The following is a 16900-nucleotide window of genomic DNA, read 5'->3' as shown; positions in this document are numbered from 1 at the left end:
GCCTGCTAGGGCCCCCCGGGTGGGCTCTTCTGCAGGGCCCCATGGATGAGAGCGGGACCACATGCAGCCTGGCTGAGTGACTGTCAGGTCACGGTCAGATTGGTTCAGCAAATTGTTAGTGGGCGCCTGCTGTGTACCAGTCTGTGTGCTCAGCGCTGGGACAAACTGTAGATCAGACGCACGGAGCGAGGGTGGGGAGGCAGACGCTTACCTGGGAGGTGAGGATGCTGGAGGCAGTGATTCATGGCCCACGGGAGGGTGGGGAGAGCTGGGTGCTCTCCTGGCTCTTGGGGAGGGTCTCCTCCAGGCAGAGGGAACAGCCTCTGTGAAGGTCCTGGGGCTGGAGGAAATGGGGAATGTTTGAAGGGGACGGAGAGGAGAAAGGTAAGGTGTCATGGGCCTGGGGTGGGGTTTGGGAGCAGCCAGTTTTTTGTCCTGAGAGCAAAAGGGATCTTTTAGACCTTTACCCAGGAAGCTGTGGTACCTTTACCCAGGAGTCATTCAGGTTTGCATAGTGAGAAGATCCTTCTCCGTGGCCCAGCTTGCTCATCTGTAAAATGGGTTAGTAATTGCATCCTCCACAGAGGGTCAGGATCAAATGAGCCCATGTGAGTACAGACTTTACCTGGCCCCGGGCCCAGGCCCTCTGCTGCTGGGGGCTCTTCCGCTATAAAAATATTAAAAGTTGATTGTATGACTTTGTTGGCATAAACACAATTTTATTAACATTTGATAGTATATATTTCCTATGTATATAACATTATATATAACATTTTCTTCAACCTAAAAGCTCACTTCTTCCTTCTGATTCTTCTTTTCTGGCTGCACTGGGTCTTCGTTCTGGCACATCGCGCTCTCGTTGCTCCAGAGCCTGAGGGCTCAGCAGTTGCGGGGCACGGGCTTAGTTCAAGCACAGGGCGTCTCACTACCCCGAGGAACCTGGGGTCCCTGCACTGGGAACACAGAGTCTTAGCCGCTGGCCCACCAGGGAAGTCCCTTTTCTTCTCATTTTAAGGGAAATTACCTTTTCAGGGTCCCTAAAAGAATTATGAGTCCCAGGCACATGCCTACTGCTCCTCTCCTGAGCTCTCAAAGTGGGGGCTACTCTTCTCTGCTGAGGTGCTCCCTCACAGGGCAGGAGGGGGTGGGTAGCGAGGGCAGTGGCGGGGAACAACCAGAAGAGGGGGAGGTGTCCTTGGGCCCCTCCCCCTGCCCTCCCCCACCTTCCCTTCCCCACTCTCCCCTCCCCGCTCTGTCTCCCCCCCTCCCCCTGCCCTCTGCCTCCCCGTTCCCATTCCCCCTCCCCCACCCTCCCCCTCCCCACCATCTCCTTTCCCTCTCCCCCTCCCCCCTCCCCACCCTCCCCCTTCCCCTCCCCCTCCTCCCTCCCCACCTTCCCCCTCCCCCCACCCCTGTCCTGCTGCTGCCCTGTTCCACCACATTCCGGCCCCTTTGATCCTCCCTGGGCCTGTGGAGAGCCAGGCAAAGCCCAGCCTCCCCTTCCCCAGCACAGGCCCCCTGCAGCTGCCCATCGGACCAGGAGATGCCCAGGCTCACCTCCCTGCGTGCCCTCCTTCCCTCTAGGGTGTGCTGCCGCCTCCCCTGTGAAGCACACACCCCCTCCCTGCCCCTTCTTCCTCCCTCACTGGGATGTTTACACACTCCTCCCTGCCCAACTTGGGCACCCTCGGTGGCCCCTGGCACACAGCTGGCACCCAATTAAAATGTTCTGTGCAGAGTGACGGGGAGGGGGGCACCGCAGAGTCCCCCGCGGTAACGGTGACCAAGCCCTTCGTGTCCGGCCCTCCTCCCCCTTTCACCAGGCAGTGGCCACATGCCAGCCCCTGAACTGGGCACAAACTGGGGAGCGGCTCTGCCCACACAGGACAGCAGACCCTGGGGTTGAGGGAGGGGCTGCCCCCCAGATGGCCCAGGGCGGGCAGGGGGAGTGGGGTTAGGGGACTGCATTTTTGAGCAGCAGAGTGGGGGCAGGGAAGGGCGGCAGGCAGGAGCAAGGCGCCCCAGCACACCCTGGCCTGGCGGGCGGCTGTCAGGGGACAGAGGATTTGGCAGTGACCGGGGTGGACCTCATTTCCACCCCAAGGTCACAGGCTCAGCACTGAGGCTCGGAGCCAGTTAATTGTGTCCAGCTGAGCGTGGCACCGGCACGTCTCCGGGCGGGGGCCGCGGCCGGGCTGGACCACCTCACCCTGCAGAGGGGTGCCAACAGGCAGACTCAGATGCCAGGTGCTGGGCCAGGCACCTCACACACTCTGGCCAAGGAGTGCACGCCCCCACGCCCCCAAAGACTGAAAAAACCTCAAGCCCCCTCACAAAGCTCAGGGCCAGGCCTGGGCCCCACTCCCTCACTCAGCCACTCACAAGCTCAGTGGCCCTGCTTAGCTGGGCAGGTTCCGGCCCTCTGGGCAGGGCTGGGCCGTAGACTCTGGCTTGGGCCCGAAAGCCAGCGCTATCCTCACCTCCCTCGCCCACCTCCCGGCTCAGCAGGAAGACCCTTTCAAACAGAGGGAGCGTTCAGGGGTTAATAAAATGGGCGCTGACAACCAGACATCCTGGCTTAAGGCCCTTTCCCCCCATCCAACCTGGCATGCCAAGAGCCTCAGTTTCCTCATCAGAAAAATGGGCTAATGACCAGCTTTGATTTAGAGCCTCAAACCAAACTGAGGGGAGCATGGGGGCAGTGGTGCAGCAGAAAGGGGAGGCACTGGAGACTCCAGCCCAGCGTCCAGGTAAGGCGGGCGGGCCAGCCTTGGCCAGGCAGCAGGAAGGCCTGGAACTGCCCCGCTTTGGGTGGGAGGCTGGGCAGCACACCCAGGGGACCGCCTGTGGTACCTTTGGCCCTGCTCCCCATTCCCCATGTCCCACCCAAGCCTCCAGGTCATCCCCCCAGCTCTAAGTGCCTTGAACACTGCATGACCAGACATCCAGGCCCCTGGGGAGAAGGGCCCAGGGGAGAGAGGGCAGGGGCAGGGTTTAGATCCCTGGGTTACTGCCCCTCCCCGAGTCCCCCCCGCCAACGGGGCTGCGGGGCACAGTGGGCTGGGGGATGGGGACTCTGCGGAGTAGCCTCCTGGGGTGCCCGCTGAACTGGGGCCGCGTCCTCCGTGCAGCTTGAGTCTGAGCCCCCAGTGCTGGGCTGCACCTGTGCTCCCCCTCCTGTGGCAGGTGACGCCACCTGGCTTCCGTGCCCCTTCCCCCAGCTCCGCCTCTGCCCCGAGCGCACCTCCCTCCTCAGCCCCTGGGTGTCCCCGGCCTGGTGGCCATCAGGCCAATTCACCCCAGCCCCCTCGCTCAGGCAGGGCCACATGCGGTGGGATTTCGGGGGCTCAGGGCAGGTGAATGATGGCATCTCTTTCTGAAGGGGCCTTCGGAAATGCAGGTCAGCGACCCCTCCCCGCCCACCCCTTTGCAGCTCATTGCCAATCCATTTGGCATCCAGCCCTCCACAAGCATAAGCCAGCTCATTTGCGGCCGGTGTTAATTAAGAGAGAGAGGTGATGGGGGGAGGCGGGGAAGGGCCATGGAGGGCAGCTTCCGACAGCCGCCAGGACTGCCCTGAGGAATCCGGGGTTGGGGGGCTGGACCCGCGCCCACCTGAGATGCCCCGGCCTCCCCCGCAGGCTCCAGGGCAGACCGGTCCAGACATCCAAACCTTCATCTCTGCGGCCAACCTGCTGGGGTGGGGGCAGGTCCAGACTGCATCCCAGGGGCCTCCTGTGTGCTCTGCCTGTAAGTGGAGGAGGCAGACCCTGGTCCTGGCAGGGCGGGCTGGGGGGACCCTCCCTCTGGACTTTGAGGCCCACCTGCTCTGTGGCTTTGACATCAGACAGACCCAGTTCTGATCCTGCTATTGTGCAGCTCAACCTCTGGGCTTTGCTTTTCTTGCCTGTGAAATGGGAGCGATCGCACAGCACCTGTGGCTTTGCTGTGATAGTACCTGGGACCAGTCTGCCTGGCAAAGAGCCCTCGCTCGGCCACTGGCCACCTGCGCTCCTGGGACAGAGCCCACAGCCCCAGCCTTGGTGAGCCCCGCCCCCGCAGCCTGCATGTCCGCCGGGGTCCATCTCTGACTCTAGCTGCCTCACCCGCCTGCTCTGCCCGCCTGCACCGCCCGCCTGCACCGCCCCCCCTTTTTCCGGCGGCCCCCCACCCCTGCTCTGGGAGCACCCAGCCGCTCCTCGCCTCTCCATCTTAATTAGCTGCTTGTATTAATCTTGCAAGTAACGTGGCAACTTGCAGCCCTGGGTTTTCGGGCTGTGGAATTAATTATTCCCCAAGCGAAGAGCTGTCAGCTCTGGGAGACCAGCCACTCAGAGCCACCCAGCACCACTTAGCAGCCTCCACCCAGGGGCCTGTGGCCTGGCCGGCCTGGAAATGGCCCCACTCCTGGCCCGAGCCCTGTTCCGTGAGTCCCCCTCCAGAGGGGCTGCAACAAGACCGGGGAAGGAAGGCCAGTAGGCCGGAGCGGTGTCACGGCCAAGGACTCCGAGGGCTGGGGGACCGAGGCGCAGGAGGGCCACGGCCCCCGCCGGCAGCACCTGGGCGTGCAGGACGCACCCGCCCCGAATCGCCTGGGTTCGCCCTGACGAGCCCTGAGCACGGTGGTTCACACCCAAGCAGCTGTGCAGTCAGACGCTGAGGCCCGGGCTGGGAGGGGCACGGACCTTCGAGGCCCTGACATTCCAGCCAGGAGGCTGCCAGCTTCACTCTGCTCCGTGGGGAGGCCGGAGTGGGCAGCCAGCCAGGCAGGGTGAGACGGCCAGGGCAGCCCTCAGTCCAGCTCTGGTCGAGGGAGGGGGCTGGCAGAGCAGGGAGAGCCCTGTTTCTTCCTTGACCTTCACACCGAGCCTATAAGGTGGCCTGTTCTCCCATTTCACATACAGGGAAACCGAGTCACAGAGCGCGGTGGCTCGTCACCCATCTCTTCCAGCTGGTTCCAGTCCCAGGCCCTGGCCCTTCCTGCACTGAGCCAGGGTGGGGCCCAGAACTCACGGGTGGGCGCTCTGGTCCGAGAGGCTCCCCACCCTGGTTCAAGGCTCTCACCCCGCACGCTCATGCCTCGGGCAGCCCTTCCCCTGGCTGCGTCCCTGTGACCACAGGTCTGTGGCCCCTGCAGCCGGTGAGCCCCACCCCTCTGCACCGCGCTGGTAGGCGAGCCCTGGGCACCTCTGGGGAAGGAAGGATGCCTGTGGCCAAGGGTTGCCTGCCATGCCAGGCCCCGCACGCAGCTGCTTCCGGACCCTGGTGCCCCCCGACTCCCCGGCCACCCTACAAACTCCAGGCCCATCAGGAGCCTCAAAGGGAGAGGAAGCCCCAGCCCTCTGCGCCCCCCAGTTATCTGCCTCTGCTTCAGAGAGCCCATGCCCGGGACCTGGGCTGGCACTCAGGCCCAGCTGGCAGCCCCTAGTCACCCCTCCACATAGCTGCCTGTCCCCCCAGCCTCTCCCCACTGACACCTTTGTCTCTCTCTCTCTTGCAGCCAACAGCTCCCTGCTCGGAGGTGGTGGCGGTGAGTAGACCCTTCCTGTGGGCTGGGGTACAGGGCTGGGTGGGTGGGGGTCCACCTCTCTCCTCCCAGCCCCCTCGCCCACCTTCCGAGCCCAGCTGGCTGCTGTGCCTTCCCAAGGCTGCCCCCTCGTCCCCACCAGGCACCCCTCCCATCTCTCCACTCCGCCCTTCTTTACTGTCCCCCACGCCATCAGCCTCGCCTGGCCTCCAGTATCTGTAGGTGAAGCTGGACACCTGAACCACAGGCCTGGCTCCGGCATGGCTGGGTGACTAGGGTAGGTCCCTGCCCCCTGAACAGAGCCCGCCTGGTCTGTAACTGGGACTGGAAGGCCCCCTGAGGTTTCAGAGGGACTGGGCCTGGGTCGTGGGGTTGTAGCAGCGGTGTGGTGAGAAAACCCCAGCCCTGCCCCCTGATCCCCATGCGCCCTGGGCAAGTTTGCCCACCTGTGAGAGCAAAATGCGTGTCTCCACTCTGCCCTGCAGCCTCAGGGCAGCTGTGTGTCAGGACACGATCTCATCAAGCCAGGGAGAACCCCAGCACCCGTTAAGCCCACAAGAAGGCGGGTGTGTGCACTGTTCTGAGACCCACCATGACCCAGGGTGCTGCAGGGCCAGGTGGGCAGGGCGTTGAGGTCAGAGCGGGCCCAGCCTCCAGGAACGCAGGGCCAGGTCAACCGGTGCCGGCGGGGAGGGCCGGGGGGACAGTCCCTGTACGCCCAGTGCCTGGCCAGCCCGGCCCAGGCCGGCCACGCCAGCCCCTCGGCCCCAGCCCCTGGGCCCTTTGCGGGCTGGCCTGCCCACTGTCTGCTGGCGGCCCAATGATTGGTGAGCCAGGGGCCAGGGGTTAATGCGCCGTCGGATAAATCCCAGGGGCTCTGTTTACGGTGGCAGTGGCAGGGTCCAGGCCAGGTTTTAAAAGGGGGAAAAAATAAAAGGGGCATAGAAGGTCAGGAATAAATAAGAGCAGCGTTAAGAGCTGTCGGTGAGTGGCCAGGACGCAGGATGGGGACGCGGGGTGGGGGTGGGGGTCTGTTTGTGGTTGGGGATGTTTTACCTCCCTCTCCCGCTTCTCCTCCAGCAGTCCCTCAGGAGGTCACCGCTACACTGGAGGCATCACAGGATGAGGGGGCTTCACTTGGCAGGGTGGTCTGTACCATGTGGGCGGCGGGCTCAATGAGGCACACCTGTCCGGGCGTGGGGACCAGGGGGATGGGCAGGAAATAGTGAGCGGTGATGTGCAGTGGGAAGGGTGTGCTGGGCTGAGGGAACAGCATCGGCGTAGCCTGGAGTGAGGGAGACTCTGAAGATGGGGATGGTTAGAGCCCAGACAAGGCGAGGGGGACCGGGAGAGGACGCAGGGGCCTTGGAGACCATGTGAGGAGCTGGAGTTTTAGCCGTTCCGTTAGGAGGACAAGCTTCCCAGGTGGCGCTAGTGATAAAGAACCCGCCAGCGATGCAGGTTCGATCCCTGGGTTGGGAAGGTCCCCTGGAGGAGAGCATGCCAATCCACTCCAGTGTTCTTGCCTGGAGAATCCCATGGACAGAGGAGCCTGGCGGGCTGTGGTCCATGAGGTCACAAAGAGTCAGACAAAACTGCAGCGACTTAGCACACACACACGTAGGAAGACAAAGGATTACAGAACCAGGTCATCAGCCCTCTTCTGCTCAGAACTCTTCCGGGGTTCTCACCTCACTTCCTTCCACGGCCCACAAGGCCTCCAGCCACCGATCAGACTCCCCACCACACTACCTGGCCCTCTGCACTCCATGCCAGCCACACCACCTCCCTGGAGCTCCTGGAACGCAGCCGGCCCACGTGTACCACAGGGCCTTTGCACTGGCTCTTGCCTCTGCCCCAGATGCTCTCCGCAGACAGTCACGGCCGTTCCTTTCACCGCCCGGGAGTGTTTACTCGCAGGCCCTCTGCTCTTGAGGGCCGCTCTGACCTCGGAATTGCAGCTGCTGCCCTGACCCCCGCCCCGCCTGACACTCCCTGGGCCCCTCACGCCGCTCTAGTCTTTATTTCCCTCCAACTGCCTCTCTCCTGAAGTGGCGCGTCACTTACTTGTCCTGTTCGGTTGTTGTCTGTTTCCCCATTGAGAACAGTAGCTGCAGGAGGCTCGCTCCACTTAGAAGTGGTCTGGCGCATACAGTCAGTGCTCAATGCATGGCTGATGAATGAACGAACGAACGGTAGACAGTCAGGGGTGGCCTTCCGGGTCATCCAGAGGACTTGCCTGACCCCTGTCCACGAGGACAGTGGGAGCCACTGAGGCTTCCTGCAGAGCGGGGAGAGTGGCTCACCGGTGGCCTGGGGGCCTCGCTCTGGGAGGTCAAAGGGCAGCTGCCCTGGCCAGAATGAGCGGCGGGGCCCGGTGGGGTCCCCCGTGCTCGCTTTCCTGCAGCACTGAGGGCGAGGGGAGGCTGGAGCCGGCCCCAGCACAACCTGACTGACGCAGAGATGGATGGGGTGGGCCAGGACCCAGGAGGAAGTGGGCCTGGAGTCCAGCCTTTTAACGCCGGCCGAGATTTATGGAGCCGCCGGCAGGGCTCGCTGGGCTGTCACTCTGCTAATGTGATTGGAACGAGGCGGAGGTGGCGGGGAGCGGACTGGGGTTGGGGGGAGGCGAGGTGGGGGCTGCGGGGGGCCTGGCGCCCGCCTGGGGAGGAAATGGACATGGGCCCCGGACCCCCAGGACGTCCTCTGAGCTTACATCTGCCACCTGTGCCCTCCCTTGCCCCTGGTCCATCCAGCCAGCCTTAACCCCCAACCTGCCAGAAGGGAGGGCACAGGCAGGGGCAGCCTGGGCCTAGGGGCCCCCATCTGACTGCCCGGACCCTGGTTTCCCCTGGTGCCCTCTTCTCCCGGGTCCAGCCCTGAAGGGGTTCAGGCCGCTTCGCACCCTCCCATCACCACCCCTTTAGCTGTCCACCCACCACCCATGCGTTTAACAAGCACTGGTGCCCCACCCTGCCCCCCACCCCCAGCCCACCTTGCTGACCTCCCCTTGCGCCAGTTCCGGGAGCCTGGCTCCCCTTTCAACCTGCAGGTGTTTGTGTTATTCCTTCCCCCAGGAAAACATACTCTCCCCAGGAACAGAGTTCAGGGGATTCCAGGCCCCTGGATCAGCCTTTCTGGGGTGGTTAGTTGCGCCCCTGTGTGCGGGTGCACCTAGGAACTGGGGACCAATAGCCCCACCCCGGGGTCCACATCCGGCAGCCATCAGCTCAGAAAGGGGGCACCTAAAGTGGGGCCAGGGCCGGCCGCAGGGCTTTGGTGCAGTGAACCCGCAGCGTTTACAGCAAGCCTGTTGGGGAGGGGGTCGGCTGGCACCTCAAACCTCAGTGGGAACTCCCAGGGGCTGCTCGAGCCCCCTGGGCCTGCCTCACCCTGAGGTTGGGCCCCCACCAGGCCCTGAGGCCAAGGTCAGTGGTTCTGACAACACAGCGAAGGGCCCCTACCCCCCACAGCTCCCGGTGTTCTTTCTGAGAGTAGGGGCGGGCAGGGGAGGACACCTGTGTCAGACCCTCCAACTCGGGACTTGACTCTGCCCTCAAAGAGGCTCACTTTGGTAGAAGTCTTCCAACAGAGAGAGGGCATTTGACTTGGGCCCCAAGGCTGCATAGGAGTTCGTCAGGTACAGAGGGATGGAGAGGCCCACCAGGCAGAGGGCCCAGCGTCTGCAGTGGGGGCTGCCTGGCCCACTCCTGCTCCCGCCTCCTTCCTGGACAGCCTTTTACTGGCTCGATAAAAATTAAAAAAAAAACAACCACTCTGCTATTGTATGGTAAGAAGGGAGGCGGGCCCTAAATCAGGACGGGAATCGACAGGGCCCTGACGCGTGTCTCTCCTGTTTATTAGGACTGAAATGTTTACTCGGCGATAAGGAGCCGGCTTTCTCGTGGAGATTTGTGCGCTCTTTTTCAATTACCCCTCGTCTTTCTCTGCCACTTTCGCACTAAAGGGATAATAAATGTATCGGAGCGTTTCAATTATTCATCTAAATCATGACTGCGCCTGCCACGGCCAAGCTTTAGTGACAGATTAATTCAGGGCCGCCTTCCTCCACTTGCAGCACCATCTCTGTGTCCGCCTGGCTGGGGCCCCGAGGGCTGGCCCAAGGATGGGCGCAGGGCGGGTTGGAGCTTCGTCCACACACACAGCCCCTGCCAAGGGCCCTCACTTCCAGAGGTCAGCCGGCGCCCCAGCACTGGCAGGCGTGTGAGGGTGCAGCCACCCTGCCCTCCCGCCCGATGGCTCTGCACAGCCCTGCTCCCGGGCCCAGCCCGCAAGTCCGCGTCCGCGTCCCTTGCACTGCTGGGCCTCAGGCATCTCACACCAGGGAGAAGCCAGCATGGCTTGGCTCCTGGCATAGCCCTCTCCAGGCACAGGGCCTTTGCACATGCTGTTCCCAGGCTCGGGGGCTCCTCTGCTCTCCCACCACACCTTCCCGCCTAGTTATCTCCATGTCAGGACAGCCCCTCCAACAAGCAGTCCCCCAACACACACAGACACACACACACACACACTCACTCCTCACTCACGGCTCTGTCTCTCTGTCCACCAAGGGGCCTGCCAGCACTGGGAAACGGCAGACCCTGTCCCTCTTGGAAATCCGACTCGCGTTTGTGTAATTAAGTATCAACTGCCCCCCATCAGTGAAGTCACTGAGTCGTGTCCAACTCTCAGTCACTTCCCTTTCACTTTTCACTTTCATGCATTGGAGAAGGAAATGGCAACCCACTCCAGTGTTCTTGCCTGGAGAATCCCAGGGACGGGGGAGCCTGGTGGGCTGCCATCTATGGGGTCGCACAAAGTCGGATACGACTGAAGCGACTTAGCAGCAGCAGCCCCCCATCAGACCCCCCGCACTCAGGGGTGAGCACAAGTGTCTGTCTCTCCACCTCCCAGCAAAAAGCAGGTGCCCAGTGCAGGCCTGCTGGTGCCCGGGGCCATGTGCCCTCAGCCCAGCTGTCGTGGCACAGGCAGAACCCAGCACCAGGGCCCACCCTCTCCTCCATGCGGGCACCCGCTACCGTCCTTCTGTCTCTGAGTCCCCCTCGGTCCCCCTCAGTCTGTCTCTTGACGTCTCGCTCTAGTTTCCTCTCCATCTCTCCCCCCTGGCACGTGCCATCTCTCCTTCGCGCCTGCTCACTCGCTCGCCTTCCTTTGTCTGTAGACTGGCATGCCCGGGAGGATTAACAAGGCCTCTCAGGATTCAGGCCTCAGCTTCTGCCTGGCTTCGCTTGCCATCCCGCGCGCCCCGGGCCTGGCCCTATCTCTCATCACCCCACACTGCTAATCCGTGATTGCTCCCTGCTCTTCTCCGACTGGCTGGGGCCTGGCACAGCGGGCAGACCCTCTCCAGGCCAGGCTGGGTGGGGTCCGACCAGCCCGTCTTTTCTTTTTTTATAGTTGTTTATTTATTCAGCTGCACTGGGTCTTAGTTGCGGTACAGGGGACCTTCCGTTTTTTGCTGTAGCATGTGGCCTCTAGTTCCCTGACCAGGGACTGAACCTGGGCCCCCTGCACTTGGAGCTTGGAGTCTTAGCCAGTGGGCCACCACCAGGTCCCAGCCATGCTTGAGCACGGCTCTGTGCCAGGCCAGGCCCAATGGGTGAACTCGGCAGGTGTAACCAGAAGCTGTCTGGGGCAGGGGGCTCTGCTGGGCGGAGAAGGGAAGGGCATTCCTGGCCGCAGGCACAGCAGAGGCCATCTCGACCACACCCCTCCCTTGCTGGAACCTTCCCACTGCAGTGGCTCTCGGGGGCACAGCTCACCCCTCCCACCTCTCTCCCTGTCACCCTGCTGAGCCCTCTGCTTGGACCCCTCCTCCTCCGCCCTCCCCCCAAAGCCTATCACCCAGAGCTCTGCTCAGATGCCACCTCCTTGGAGGCACCTTCCCAACCTGAAACCAACCTGAAAGCCTCCCCCTCCTGGCTCCCTTGCCGCTCTGGAGTCTTTCCTTCAGCTGTTTCACGGGGGTGGTGATGTGAGAGCTTCGCCTCCTTTGCACCGGCGTGGAGGGCCCACCTCCTCCTGTCCAATGCACTGGAGGTGGGAGGTTGCAGCAAGCAGAGGCTGGCTGTCATCTAAGGTGGAGGCTAGAGGGAGCCCCAGCGCTGCTCGGCGTTGATGATTTTATTTCATGGACTCGTGGGAGCCACGAGAGGTTTCGTGAGCAGGAGGGGGACACGGTCTCCTGAAGTACAGGCCCCAGTTGAGGAGCAGGACTGAGGTGCTATCAGCGCTCCCCGCGTGGATGCTGGGCCTGGCTGAGCTCTCCCCTCAGGCTCTCACATACCCATCACAGCATCCTGGGACATGCGTACCCTTAGCATCTCCATTTTGCAGATGAGAAAACTGAGGCACCAAGTCGCTTGAGCTAAACTGCATTTCCCACCCCCATCCCTCGCCCCGCCCTCCCTGAGGGGCAGAGAGAATGGTGGAGCCCGTGCCCCGCCCCACCCTGTGGGCAAGATGCTGCCAAGCCCCTGCCTGCAGCTGCCACGGGGATTTTTAATAACGGGAGTGATTTTTGCATGATGAATGAGGTGCTGCTGTTGTGTACATAATGAAGCCCTAATGTTTTCAAATCCCCATTTAAGGAGCTGATCTCACCCCATAATGAATTTCAGATCACATCGCCAAGCTGTCGTCCATCCGTCTTCTCCCGGGGGTACCCACCCACCTTGGCATCTCAAGGGTGAGGCCTGGCGAGGGTGGGCTCTGCTTCCCCCGACAGTGGGCTGAGCCCAAGTCCAGCACCAAGCCGGGGCTGGGTCGTGTCTGTTGAGTGAATGAGTGACTGGGAGGGTGTGGGCAGAAGCCGAGGCAGTTTTGGCAACGGGGATCACGTGAGGTCGAGGCTCCCAAGTCTCAACCTGCGAGGAAAACGGAGGCCAGAGAGGAAGAGTAGGGAGGACTGGAGAGAAGGGGGCCCGAGGCCGCAGGCTGAGTCACTTGGCCAGAACTTATGGCTGGGCCTGCGCTCTGCAGGTCAGGGGCCTGGGGTGCAGAGACTCAGGCTTCTGGCTCCTTTCAGCTCAGGCGGTGGGCGTTTGTGCAGGGGCTGGGATGGGCTACACCTGCCTGGTCAGAGTGGGCAGGATCTACAGGGTGAGCCGTCTAAATGGGAAGTGATGAAGAGGGCCCACCCCCAGGTGCCTTCCGGGGCTTGAGAGGTACACCCCTCCCCTGGCCCCTCGGGCCTCAAGCTCACTCCTCTGCCTCTGCAGCCCTCTCCCTGCCAGGGCTTTCTGGGAGACATCTCCACTAGCAGTGTGTCCTGTCCCTTGGGCAAAGGGGCCCCAAGAGCATTTGGGACAGAGGCGTCTTTTGCCTATGGAGTCCGTGGCTGTGCCTCAGTCTCCTCGTCTGTAAAATGGAACGACAGGTGATAACACTTTGGTACCGTCTCGCACTGAACCCTCAGGCCAAACGCAGTGGGAGGTGCTGTTGCCTTGTACAGGTGAAGCTGAGCAAAGAGGTGAAATGACCGGCAGTGGGGTGGGAGAGCTGGGGGAGGAGGCCTTGGGTCTCCCGGGGCCGGGTCTGCTCCTGAGCCACACAGCCCCAGTGAGCTCATCTCAGAGGCTCTGACACTCGGCACCTGGGAAGGCACGGGGGGCCCACAGGAGCCCCAGGCAGGGCAGGGCAGGGCAGGGCAGGGCGGAGGGCTGCCCAGACAAGACCTCACCACCCACAGCTGCTGAGAGCGGCTCCGCCCCTGTGAGCCTCGTCCCTGCTGGGGAGAGGTGGGGGCCAGGGCAGCGCTCGGAGCATCTGCTATCCTGTAACTGAGACCTCAGACGCGTCACTAAATCATCCTGGCCCTGAGCCTCCCCTCCTCTGGCCACCTCGCCACAAACCTCAGACCTCCCCCCAAATTTTCTGAGGCTCGGAGAGGTTAAGTGACTGGCCCAAAGCTGCCAACAAGCTTGTGGGCAAGATTTCTGGGAAAAGAAATGCCAGAAAGAGGCGAGCAGGGGGCCAGACCCACAGGACGTGGAGGCGGGTGGAGAAGAGAGGGGAAACGGAGGGGCAGGCCCAGGGCTAGCCAGGGTCCCCTGTCCTCTGTCAGGGCACAGCTGCCCTCCTCTCCCCCAGGCCACAGCCCTCCTTGTGTTCCTGTAAATAATTAATTAGCCCCTGCTTGCTTGTTTGTTTAGAATGAGGAATGCTCCCCCACTGAGATGCATTTATTGCTGAATAAATTTAAATATCTAATCTTCCCTTCATGAATATTACAGCACCCTAAATAGCAGCCAACATATCCTAAGCGCCTTGGCAAATGGCCCCCACGGGAGCCTGCCTGCTTCACCGCCGCTGGCTCCACCGAGGCCCGGCTCCAGCCCCTGCCCTCTTTGGATGCCCTGCCGGCCCCGGCCTTGCTAGGAAGGCCCTGAGTCTGAGCTGATGCTCCTGAAGGCTGAGAACAGGGCTGTGGAGGCCGCAACAGTGGCAGGAGGCTGGGGTGGGCTTCCAGGCAGGGGTGGCAGGCCTTCTCTGGGGGACGTACCTGGACCTGGGTGGGGAGTCAGGGCTGGAACAGAAAAGAGACAGACGGGGTCTGCGGACAGCAGCGTCTGAGGAGATGTGGAAGGAGGCAGAAGAGAGCAGGTCTCCTAAGCCTCCCTGCTGGGCTGAATGCAGACAGCCAGCGGTCAGCCTGTGGGTGCAGCTGAACGGTCTGCAAGGGGAGAGCCCCCAGACCGCCCAGCAACCAGAGGTCCTCTGAGCAGCCTCTCTGTTGGGAGAGGGATGGGCAGAGGTGGGGAGGGGCCAGGAGCCAGGCTGCTGGGGGCTTGTGGAGACAGCAACTGCAGGCAGGACACCTTCCTGAAGTGTTTGAGTGAGGAGGGCACACAGCAGCCAGCCAGCGTGGAAGGGCAGCTCAGGGTAGGAACAGTGGGGACGGGTCCTGCTGTGGCTCTCGAGGAAGCAGAGCTGCCCAGCTGTGTGACCTTGGGCAAGTCTCTCACCCTCTCTGCGCCTCTGTGTCTTCTTTGCTAAAGCAAGAAAGCAGTAGCACAGCCAGGCTGTGAGGATCAAATGTGACGGTGGATGTATACGGCTCAGCGCCTTGCTCACTGAGAGGCTGAAATTAAGGAACCGTGTCTGGGAGCTGGGGCTTCCCTGGCGGCTCCGTAGTAAAGTCTGCCTGTCAGTGCAGGAGATGCAGGTCTGATCCCTGGGTCGGGAAGATCCCCTGGAGGAGGAGATGGCAACCACTCCAGTCTTCTTGCCTGGAAATTCCCAGGGAAAGAGGAGCCTGGTGGGCCGTAGTCCATGGGGTCATGAAAGAGTCAGACACGACTTAGTGACTGAAGAAGAACAGCAATAAAAATCTGGGCGCTTAAACTGGAGGAGCAAGGAGGAGGCTGCGGAGGGAGGCGGCGTGGGCCTCAGGGCCGTCTCCTCGCAGGGGAAGGGCTCCGCCCGCACTGGTGGAGAGGCCCCCGAGGGAGGCCCTATCGCCCACGTGGGCTCAGGCTCCGCAGCAGAGACCCCAGGGTTTCTGCTGTCTTGAAGTAGGGCGGGGTCAAGTAGGAGGTTTGGGGGAATGTGGCTGAGGGCGCCAGGAAGGGTTCTGAGGGTCAGTTGGTATGAACTGGGGACACCCCCCTACCAGGCAGGCCCGAGGCCCAGCTGCCCCACTGTCCTAATAACAGCCAATGATAGTCAGGTGGGGAGGGGGGAGGAAGGGATGGGACCCCCGGAAGCCTCCTGCTTCCGGTCTCTAGGGCTCAGCTTAGCCCTACCTAATAGCCGGGGCAGGGCCTGGGGGTCGGAGCCAGGGGAGGGGCAGGTCATGGTGGGAGGCGTGAGAAGGGGCAGTCCTTTGCCCTGTAGCTAAGGCCAGTGGGGCTGGGGGCCTCCTCAGGGACGGGAGAGCCACAGGCCTGCCCTGTGGTTGGGGAAGGGGGACAGAAGGGGGCCAGGCTGGCTCTGGCTTGGGGGGATGGTGGGCAAGGGGGGAACCTCGAGCCTGACCCTCATCTCTGCTCTGGGTGAACGCCTCGCTGGGCGCTATCATGGGAGTCATATGGCCCGGCCCTGTTCTGGATGCTGCAGGGGTGGAGGGACTCCAGTCCAAGGGCTCTGTCGGCGCCAGTTCCTCCCGCCTCCTCCCACCTCATGCCCCCAGGTCAGCACCAAAGGCCTGGCTGCAGGCCTGTCCACTTCTGCAGGAAACATTAAGTCCCTGAAACAGATCTTGCTGAGCTCCACTTCCGCACGGCCCCCCACTGCGGGCCAAGGTCACCAGCAGGGTGGACAGCACTGGGAGATGGCAGGCAACTTGCTGCCAAGTGGATGAGACCACTGTGGCAGGGCCGGGAGTTCCCGTGCTCACCCCATATGCCCTGGACGCCGCCTCCCACCACACTCCCGGTGTACACGGGTCGGGTACAGGCCCATACAGCCTCAGTGTCCTAGTAACAGCCAATACTCAAGTCGCCTTCACTCATGCCAGGCACTGGCTTAAGCACATTACAGGAATTAATTTAATCCTGCCAATATTCCTATGAAGTGGGTAGTCGTATTATCCATTTTATGGATGGGGCAGTTGAGGTCCAGGGAGGTTAAGTGCCCTGGATCACACATCTGTGACTGGCAGAGTTTGAACCCAGGTTGCCCAGCTCCACAGCCCCCGCTGTTGCGCATGGCACTGGGTGGCTCTGTGGTACCCCCCCGCCCCCAGAACAGACACACCACAAGTAGACGATGTACGCCCACTGTGCCACACCACCCACCCTCCGCCCCCTCCCATGGGCTGCAGCTGCCCTCAGCCCTGCCCATGAGAGGGGGTGGCAGGGGACCCAGTCCCAGATTCCCTCCTGGGGATCCCCCAGTTCCTCTACCCCTCACCCCCACCCCAGCTCCTAGGATGTTCGGGAAATCACCTGGTACCATCTCCGGGTGAAGTCTCAGAATTAGGCTTAATTGGCCTCACAGGCACAAAAGAAAACAGAAGCCACTGGCCTGGTTCAGCTGCGGCCCTGGTCCTGAGCGCAGATTTTGAGGGTGGGGCTGTAATGAAGCAACTAGGCCTTCAGTTTGAGGTCTGTGAAATGGGGAAATGGTAGTCCTTCCTGCTGCAGAGCATTGAGCTCAGTGTCCAAGAAGCCCTGGCACAGGCCTAGGTGCAGCTGGAGCTGGAGACCTGCTGGAGGTGGGTGATACTCTCCCGGGGAATGGGGGCGGGGACTGGTCACTGCCCCAGTATTTCTGATGAGGCAGAGTGCGCTCTGGGAAAGGGGAAAGGGCTTGCCAAGGCGCTGCAGCCAATGCGGGGGGAGTCTGGATTTGACTCTTCGGAGGCTGACCCCGCCTCTCCCTCGGAGCCGCAGCGCCCTGGGGAGGTCA

The 16900-nt window shown here is 62.2% G+C and overlaps 1 protein-coding gene across 2 annotated transcripts in view; it reads left to right on the top strand.

Annotated features, from left to right (window-relative positions):
* Positions 1 to 16900, top strand: part of MACROD1 (mono-ADP ribosylhydrolase 1) — a 154053-nt gene that overhangs the window by 133660 nt on the left and 3493 nt on the right. For both annotated transcript variants that reach the window (XM_052661729.1, XM_052661728.1), the window contains exon 4: positions 5501 to 5530. In XM_052661729.1, the coding sequence (XP_052517689.1) occupies positions 5501 to 5530 (30 nt within the window). The remainder of the gene's footprint in view (positions 1 to 5500; positions 5531 to 16900) is intronic.

The sequence above is a fragment of the Budorcas taxicolor genome, chromosome 25, assembly GCF_023091745.1.
Source record: "Budorcas taxicolor isolate Tak-1 chromosome 25, Takin1.1, whole genome shotgun sequence".
Classification (NCBI taxonomy): domain Eukaryota; kingdom Metazoa; phylum Chordata; class Mammalia; order Artiodactyla; family Bovidae; genus Budorcas; species Budorcas taxicolor.
The sequence above is the reverse complement of the archived record's forward strand: the minus strand, read 5'-3'. Positions and strand labels throughout refer to the sequence as shown.